At 46.2% G+C, this 9,502-nt stretch overlaps 1 protein-coding gene across 2 annotated transcripts; it reads right to left on the minus strand.

Annotated features, from left to right (window-relative positions):
* Positions 1-866: 866 nt before the first annotated feature.
* Spata31f3 (SPATA31 subfamily F member 3) lies at positions 867-7,209 on the minus strand. 2 transcript variants are annotated; one of them, XM_085838468.1, is made up of 5 exons: positions 7,018-7,209; positions 6,498-6,543; positions 6,036-6,099; positions 4,375-4,862; positions 867-1,615 (listed from the first exon to the last, which is right to left on the minus strand). In XM_085838468.1, the coding sequence occupies exons 1-5, from the start codon at positions 7,162-7,164 to the stop codon at positions 1,377-1,379; spliced, it is 984 nt and encodes a 327-aa protein (XP_085694594.1). In that variant the 5' UTR covers positions 7,165-7,209; the 3' UTR covers positions 867-1,376. The 2 variants fall into 2 exon arrangements, with proteins under 2 accessions (XP_085694594.1, XP_085694593.1); XM_085838467.1 differs by having other exon boundaries at positions 867-1,618.
* Positions 7,210-9,502: the final 2,293 nt, after the last annotated feature.

The raw sequence follows: 9,502 nt of genomic DNA on the forward strand, positions 1-9,502 counted from the left end.
TCAGGAAGGCTCTCCATACTGTTCAAGCTGATGGTCAGCACCAAGTCACCTCAACTGACAGACTGACTGCTCTTCATCGGTTGATCCTTTTTCTGCTTGACCTGTTGTCCCTCCGCCCCGCCCCCCAGCCTTCGGGTGCTGCACTCTCCCGCCTTCCCTCTGCCACACTGGCTGATGCTTCCTAGTCCTCACGAGATCCTTCAGGATTTTTTTTCTTTTCTCTTCACTTCCTTTCTTTTCTTCCCTTCCTCCCTTCCTTCTTTTCTTCCCTTGAAACTCCCAAATTATGTTATGGAGTTTCTGACATACATGAAGTGTTAACTTGGGTGGAGCCTGCAGAATATGTTGTAAAGCCCAACCAACTCTGTTTTTAAGAAACGCCATTCTGTGTGAGGCCTGACCAGGGACCACAAAGCCCACTTGAGCAAATATCCAATGGCAACCTCCCCTTAGCAACAGCCAATCTAGGTTACAACAGCAAGGTCAAGGTGCATATAGATAACCTAAGACATCCTGCAGAAAATAGATAATCTAGCAGTCCTGTTTGTCAGCTGGTTTAACCCCTGTGTTTGGTTCCTACAGATTACACCAGAAATACAGTTTTTAAAATATTAACTTGGGGATCTGTATGGAAATTTCTCAAGCTTGCTGTAACCAGCAATAAATACCCCATGCCCTGAGACTCGAAGTGAAGCTTTCACTTCTGACCCACTGTTACAGTGTTTTTGCATCAGAATTGGCTCCTCCTCAGTAGACTTTGGGTTCCCTGCGTCTTAGGTCTAACAATGTAAATAGTGAAAGGGGAGATAACACAGAGGCAGAGTGACCATTCTTTAAAAAGGTAGGTAACTCATTTCTTCATGGGAAGTCAAGATTTATTTCTATCTTCAGTCTACCTTAAACAAGAGGCCTCCCTTCTCCACTCAAGTCCCTTTAACCATAGGATGTGTTTATATGATACATATGCTGACCCATCAAAATGAAAGGCAGATTTAAGCACCCAAACCACACAGAGAACGTTTCCTACTTTATCACATGTGGCACTGAAAACAAAAAGAAAATGCAGGAGGTCCGTTGCTTTATAGGTATAGAGTATGTTTGGAGAATCTCATGGCAGACTTGCTTAGAAGTAGAAGTGACAGGTGACAGCCGTTGTTGCGGGGGATGCTGAGCTTTGGGAGCCTGTTTGCTTGACGTGCTTATCCTCTGTGTAAACCAAGGCCTTCTGAGAGGAGAGCTGGCATTGGTTTCCTAGCTGGTTGACACTAATCTTAGACAGTTTTGAAGCAGTTGTGGGAGTAGCCATGGGGCCCAGGATTGGTTGTGCAGAAGGGATGTTGCTGGAGCTCCGAAGACACCGTAGGTGTCCAGGAAAGTCAAATGTTCCTATTAGCATGGAGAGGCTTGGCTTTGAGATCTTTTGCATGTTTCTCCAGGTTGGGTCCCTCCGCTCGGACTTTGGCAGAACTCTTCTTGGGCTCTCCAGTCTTGGGTTTGGCCCCTGTGTCAGACTTATAGAAGACAAAGGGTTCCTCCGGTCTGTCACATTTCACTTCAGGGTTAACCCAGTGAGAAAAGACCGTCATCTTGTTTTCCATTTCAGCTTCTGAGGGCGCTGCTGGAAAGGTGGAACTCTAGTGAGTACAGGCTCCCCATCAGACCCTGCAACTCCCAGCCCTACCAAGTTTCACCCTCTGCAGTACAGCCTGGAAGAATTCCCACCTGAAAATTTTTCTGTTTAAAAAATTAAGCCCCCTTTGAATACTGGCCCAGCAGTTGATGGCCTGTAGCAGTTGGCACTGTAATGCCTGGCCTTGTAATGGCTGGGCTCTCCAGACTGGGCATTCTCAGGAGCCTTTGGGTAAGATCATTTAGTTTAATCTAATGGTTATGTAGATAATTTTATTTGGTTATTTGGCCCCAAGGAATCCTGAGGATGCTCTGGGAACCGGTGAAAAAAACTGGTGAGTGTTGTCAAGAAACTGAAGGCCACACACAGAGATAGAGATGGTAGATCTACTGAGGGAGGTTTCACCAGTCCCTACTCCCTGAAGGCAACTCATCTGCATAAAACAATTCTACCTGAGAAAGAGCCTAAAGAGCAGGTGGGAGAGTCAAGCGGCCCTGGGTTCTGCATAGAAACCTTCTGCTGGCCAGTGAACTTCAGCAACGGGTGTATTTGTGCTCTGTGATTCTTGGCTGGTTTGCATTCCACTAGGTCCTCCTTCTTCACTGCTTAGGTAAGGAATGGGCTTCACCCTGGTCTAAGATGTTTTGGGGTTCTTGGGTTGGATTATTCACATGGACCCCCAGGTACACACAAGAATCTGGGCTTCTCTACTGTGTCTAGACTGGACTGGGCGATGTCAGGAGCCCCCCATGGGAGAACCTTAGGACACTGCGCTCAGTCTAGGATGCCCTTGCCTCTGCTCTGCTCTCTTTAGTGCTGCTGAAAACTCCTCTTTCAAGATCACTCTAATCTAAGGGACATGGGGGTCCTGGTGGGATAAGAGTCCTAGGACAATGCTTTCTTTTGCTTGTTTAGATTACCAAACATCTAGTGTGTGGAGGAAGTCTTTGACCAAAAAATTTTCCCTGTCGGAATGAGATTGCTCCAAATGTATTCTAGGAATTTCTTTTTCAGGTCAAACTTTAGTTTAGGAAAGATAAGTGCTTTGAGTGGTTGTCGTACGCCAGGAACATCCTCAGAGGTACTTCAGCCTGGAGTACAGTCTCTACAGAAGGTGTACTGGCACATCGAACACATGGCCGGTCCTTAATATACCACTCTTAAGACTGAATCAGAGACTCCAAAGGACTCAGGCCCCAACTCTGTATTGCGAATTGTCTAGAATGGCCAGTGTCATAGCCCAGAGAGACCCACAAAACAGCAGGCAGCCATGGTAGGCAATCTTGTTTCCAGTTTCTCAATGGCTCCCTGAGACAAGGCTTAGGCAACTGAGGGTGGTTGCTGCCACCATCTGGCGACTCTGCTGCTGCTGGTCAAGGACTATCTGCATCCAGCAAGTCTGCTCTAAGCAGGAGGCTCATTACCACCTACTCTGCTCAGACTGTTTTCCAGGGAAGATCAGAACCAAGTTGCTGTCCAGAGTTCCTGGAACACTGTCAACAGTGATTTTCTGTCTCAGCAATCACAGACAGAGGCAGGGATGGTGCCCCAGCAGATCTCCCTGCATGTAATCTATCAGCCTCTCGGTATTTTGGTCTAATCAATCAACTATGGACTTGCCACAATAGTCCAGTACAGGTCATCATCCTGTCAAGGGCAACCAGGCTCAGGCTGAGAAAAACTCACCAAAGATAAGGGTTGTGCTGCTTCAGGGCAGGGGCCACTGCTCATCGGGGAACAGGAGCAGCTGGATCCTTAGGGAAGGAACATCTCCAGCAATACCAAATCCACCTGCCATCAACCTGCCCTTTCAGCTGCTTTTGGAGGCAGAACCCAGCACACTGCAGGACAAGGCTACTGCCCTCATGAGGTCTGAAATGGCATCTAATTGGGAAGATCCCTGGATCTGGTGAAGCAGGCAGGCTGGAACACATCTCAGTGTTACCGTGTGGTTCTCCGCATCTGCAGGGCTCTCCGGATGAGTGGCAAATCCCACTGAGGCTACCATTACTATAGCCACAGGCACCAAGACCTCACACTTGGCCTTAACTGGGACATTAATCTGGGTTTGTCCATGGAAACGCCCAAGTTTGAGAACATGGGGAAGAAGCTAAGTGGGGTGTAGGAAATTGTAGGCAATGCAGAGATAAAGGAGTAATTGACTAAGAAAGTCCCATACTCTCCCCCTGCCCCCTTGTGGAAAGATCTCTAAAGGCAGACTCAAAATCCAGTGTGCAAAAGATAAACTACAGAAAGAAAACTAGAAATGGCATATTGGTGTTTCAATGTCTTTCACGCGCACATACACACACACACACACACATCTTTAAGGCATTATATAAAGGCCACTAAAATGAAAGCTAAACATTGGAGAGGGTAGAACCTAAGTCATGGGATGGGTCTGTGGACTACTCTGGAGTGGCCTTCTGTGAATGCTAGTCATGGGGGTGACAGCCCATCCTTTCCATGGTTGTTGGTTGTTAAGTTTCTGGGCTTTGCAGATATTGTAAATGGGAAAGCGCTGCACTATGAGATGCCCCAGGAGCTACTCCTCCACAGATCATGGGAAAGTTCCCACTGAGCACACATGCATTTATAGCCTTCTGTCCTCAAGGGCACCTAGGGGCCTTTTGGACATAGGAACAGCAGAAACCGAGAATATGAGGGCATAGGGGATTGGTTGAAGTTTAGGAAGCTCTAGGTGCTAGGTATAGGAAGGAGTCTAGAACTCAAACGATGCTGACCTTGGTTCTTCAAGACAATTTTCTTGGTTTTCTTCCTCTTCTTTTGTTGGTTTGTAGGCACGCCATACTCGTCCATACTTGAAGATGACAGACCGCTTACATCCTGGAACGCATTTGACCCTTGAGGTTCCGGCTGTTGCTGAGGAGCAGGGTGGTAACACTGGAGGACAGTGTTGCCAGTGGACAGAGGATCTGACAGGGTCAGTTTCTGATCTGTTGATTCTGACTGCTTGAACCTGGGTGTCAATAGAATGTCTCTGGAGTGTTGGGAACTGAGCTCTGAACTCTGCTCATTCAACACTTTGGATGGAGACGGTGTCTCCAGACAAGAAACGCTGGGTGAGTGCCTCAGTAGACTGGAAGAGGGCTTTTTGTTCTCAACCCCCAGCAACTGCTGAATTTCCAGAGCCATGGCATTGCAGATGGGGCAGGAGGGATCTGAGCACAGGAGTCGTCGCACACTTCCTTCTTGAGGGAGCCAGCCCTGTCTAGGAAGGGAAATGGCAACCATTAATAACCGCGTGAAGACCGCTTTCCTTCCCTCCCCCTACAAGTCCTGGCCTCTACCTTCTGAAGTCTGCTACTCTGCTTTTCTTTTCTTTCTTTCTTTTCTTTTCTTTTCTTTTCTTTTCTTTTTTTTTTTTTTTTTTTTTTTTTGGTTTTTCAAGACAGGGTTTCTCTGTATAGACCTGGCTGTCCTGGAACTCACTCTGTAGACCAGGCTGGCCTCGAACTCAGAAATCCGCCTGCCTCTGCCTCCCGAGTGCTGGGATTAAAGGCGTGCGCCACCACGCCCGGCTTACTCTGCTTTTCTTGAGTTGAGTGGGTTGAGTGGGTTGGACTGAGAGTCTGGGGAGAGTTCTCAGACAATCTATCGGAGGAGGGTACAGCCCTCGTAAAGAACTGGGAACTTCGGTCAGTTTTCTGCCAACCTTAATGAGAAACTGAACCAGAAGAAAAGAAGCAGGGCAGATGGGTGTCAGGTGATGAGCTGATGGGGAGGCACCAAGGTCACCACCACAGTAGGCCTGAATCAGTTTTATGTGGGAGCTAAGAAACCCGGTGCCTGGTAAACGGTATATCCGAACTTTGAGAAATGAGGTCCTCATTTCTAAGAACTGTGGGTGTCCCCGCTGCTGTCCCCAACATCTCTCATGAGTCATTTTTACTCTATAAAAATCCATATATATCCATATATATCCATATATATATATATATATATATATATATATATATATATATATATATGATAGCTGACTGAGAGTACCCCGAGAACTGGCCTGTGGAAGAGAGACGAGATCATGGAATTCAGCCAGACCTAGAGTTCTACCCTGGAAAGGATGAAGTTGGAAAGAGATATGATAGGAATGGCTTCCTTATGCCAAACCTATTCTCTTGACTGAACCACCTGACTCAACATGAGCAATGCCATCACCAATCAACCCTGAATTGCAGACCTACTGGGACCTACAGTAAAATGGATGCCACTTCCCTGTTGAGACTTATGAGCCTGTCTGCTCTGGCAAGCTTCACAGCTCAGACTGACACACTCCATGGTGTCTCTAGTCAGCACCTCCACCCTCCTCCCTCACCGAAGGCCAGGCTAAGCGATCACCTCATCAAAGCTAGGAGCTGGGAGACTACAGAGAGCTAGAGGTCACCTTTTCATGTTAGAGATCAGCCTCTGCAGTTTCTCGGTTTCTTCCTTGGATGTCCACTTCTTAACTAAAGGAGGACACAGCGTTAGGCTGAAGGGAAGGCTGAGGGGGCAACCAGTGTGAAGCTGAAGGTCTTTGAAGGACATGTGACTTGGCAACCCTCAGAGCGCATGCTCAGAGTACAACTTAAACTCATTGCTTGCTGTCCTAAATCTAATTCCACGTGATCTTCAATGCTCTGACAGCGCCCATCTTGTGGGAAAGGCGGAGGTGACATGAGGTCAGATAGAAGATGGGATCGTCCCGGCCTCTTCCCCACCCACGTTAAGTCTTCATTAGTTCTCACTGTTTATTTTACAGTCTTGAGGGCTTGGAAACGCCTGGCTTCTGGGGCCAGTCATCACAGAAGGTGATCTGTGGAACCCTCACCCACGGGGCTAGGGAGCCAAAGGAGTCAGGATTTACCTCTTAGCGTTCTATCACTAGGCTTTTGCTTGATTCTTCGGAAACACTTGAAAGACAAAAGGCATTACAATATGAAGCGGAGACGTCAAAAAAAATTTTTTTCACGTCGAAAGTGATACAAAATCCTGAAGTCTCCCCAAGTCACGGTCTGTAATCCAGCTCTATGGTCCCTGCATCTCTCCCTCATTTCATGACCCCAGCTCATGTTCTCCTCTTATTTCTGACTCGCTTAGAGGCTCTTCCACACCCTAAACCCTCCATCCCATCTCATGGATAAGTGCGGGGGGGGGGGGGCATGAAGAACCGTGAAACAACTTAATCGATGAGTAATATTAGTAACCAAAGGACTTCAGTTATCAAAGGACCAAAATGTCCACCAACCAACAGAGCTGGGACCCAGTGGGGGAAAAAAAAAATTCTTATTACAAAAGAAAAACCAAAAAGTAAGATAACCAAGAGATGTGGAGGGGATGAATTTCCTTAAACGACATGCTTAGGCCTGGTCATAGTATTTTCCTACCTTGGTACAGCTCTTGATAGGTCCCAACCTTAATCCTCGGTGGCTCCTTCTCACATGCCAAATAATCAGTGCAATAATGAAGAGAGATCCATATGTATATACCGAGGATCCCACATCCCACGGAATAAAAGAAGGGGCCATCATCATCCGACTTCCCTACTCATCCCTCACCTGGGCTTCCAGGGTGTTAGAATGCAATGCCCCTGAGTTCTAGAGTTTGGCTCTCTGCCTCACAGAAGATATAACCAGGCCACCAAACTACATCACAAAGAGCTCTTGTTCCACAAATCAGGCACAGAATTACAAACCTTTCCCTATCTTAGATAAACTCAAGTGGCAATTCAGAGTCCAGATGAGGGTGTGTGGTTGTCTCCAGGGGCTGCAGCACCTGTGAGGATGGCATCTTCCCTTTGTGCTTTCCTACTCCCTGGGCATAGTGCTTCCTGCAATAGCTCTGTTCCCTGTTCATTCCAATCTGGCAACTGCCAAGATGGGGGCTAAGAGCAATACCATAAACTAAATCATCTGTACTGGGGAGATAGATCAAAATCATAGAACAGGGTTAGGCATTACACTGTTAAATCTTTTTTTAAAGATTTATTTATTTTTTTTTTGTATGTGAATACACTGTAGCTGTATAGATGGTTGTGGCCTTCATGTGGTTGTTAGGAAATGAATTTTTAGGACCTCTGCTTGCTCTGGTCAACTCTACTCATTCAGTCCCTCCTCACTCCGGCCCAAAGATTTATTTATTATTATACATAAGTACACTGTGGCTGTCTTCAGACACACCAGAAGAGGGCGTCAGATCTCATTATGGGTGGTTGTGAGCCACCTTGTGGTTGCTGGGATTTGAACTCAGAACCTTTGGAAGAGTACTGACTGCTCTTACCTGCTGAACCATCTCACCAGCCCACATTGCTAAATCTTAAAAACGTAATTTTAATGTGTCAGACAATGACTGATACCCAGTATTGAAGCAAGAGCCATCCTTTCCTGAGACAGAGAAAAAATGAAATCGTGTTTTAACAGAGATACTTTCTGTTCTGGAAATGTACAGTGGTGACGGCCATACTGAGTGTCCTTTACGCTTCTGAACTTCGCACTTACAAACAATTAAGGGGCAGCCATGGAACTCAGTGGGAGAACCTTTGCCAGCGGGTGTAAGGCTTTAACTTGACCCCAAGCACCAAAATAACATAATAAATGCATGAATACCAAGAAAAGTTATTAAAATGGTGAGTTTATTTTATGCTAAGTATATCAGCAAAAAGAAAAGTATTTTTAAATTTTTGGTCATGGGGACTTTTTATCTTTTTTACTACTTACAAGGAAGAATATTCTGGAAATTATTTGATAGATGAATTAATGAATGTTTTTCTCAAACATCTCTTCCAATTTTTAGATTAAGGAAAATTTGGGAAAAGTCACACTTGAACATGCGATGGACGCAAGCCATTTCCACATCTTTTATGAATTTGCAACTATTAACGTGCAGGAATGAGTGTACTCATTCACTAGCAAGCGTCAAGTGAGAAGCAGCGTTAGGTCTGAGTCTGGAATATCCTCACGGGCTCACACTTTTGGCTCTGGAGACCTCGGGAGGGGTTCACCAGCACAGGCCTTTGCAGGTTATAGGTCTGGGTTAGGCTCTTTCTCTACCTCCTGGCCCACCACCATGGGAACAGCCACTGCCTCGTGTTCCCATTGCCACAGACTGACCCACTCTGCCATGCTCCCCCGACTCTAGAAACTAGAACTGTAAGCCAGCCAAGACAAATCCCGCCCTCCTGTTCATCAGACATTTTGATCCCAGTGAGACAAAGGCAACTCAGATAATCAGTGCACGTCAGCGCTTTAGCAGCGGGCCCGCATGCCTACAAAGGAGCAGATTTCTTTTACTGTTCACAAACCTCAATCCGAAACTCAAAGTGTTACAAAATCTGAGTTTTTTTAAAAAAAAAAAATTCTAATACCTAATAAAAAAATTCTAGCATGATACCACACATGGAAGATTACATACCTAATCTTACGAGACAGGTCATAGTCAAAGCACAGGCACATTAAACAACCCCGAATCTACATCTATAAGGTACCCACAAAACCTAAGCAAACTTCATGGTAGGCTAATGCATATGTGAATACACTTAGAAACCCACAATCTTCTGATCGCAAACCTTCAGGTAGTTAGTCTATAGCACTTTTTATTTGAGACAGGGTCTCAACATGTCACCCAAGCCAGCCATGAACTCATGGGCTTCCGCGTCCTGCTTCTAAATGCCAGGAGTGCAGACATGTTCTGCCAGCACGTCCCATGGTGTGTTATCGCTTTCCGTTGACAGGCTCTGGCTTCCAGTGGCTTCTGTTGCCCTCTAGGCTTCTATGGCCTTGTTTTTCTGACTTCTACCCAGGCAAAAATCAACAAAGTCTGCAAACTTTGCACCCACTCCTGCTGGTGCACCATTTCCTACACAGAGACCTACAG

This window comes from Mus caroli, unplaced genomic scaffold, assembly GCF_978045245.1.
Source record: "Mus caroli unplaced genomic scaffold, Mus_caroli_1 scaffold_6, whole genome shotgun sequence".
NCBI lineage: Eukaryota > Metazoa > Chordata > Mammalia > Rodentia > Muridae > Mus > Mus caroli.

Bases quoted from the DNA above. Each gene is read 5' to 3' on its own strand.
- Spata31f3 (XM_085838467.1), bottom strand. From the start codon at position 7,164: ATGATGATGGCCCCTTCTTTTATTCCGTGGGATGTGGGATCCTCGGTA. The intron at 6,544-7,017 runs GTAGGAAAATAC...TTGTCTTTCAAG, and splicing joins CTATCAAGAGCTGTACCAAG to TGTTTCCGAAGAATCAAGCA. The intron at 4,863-6,035 runs GTGACCTCTAGC...TTCCCTTCCTAG, and splicing joins CTGATCTCTAACATGAAAAG to ACAGGGCTGGCTCCCTCAAG.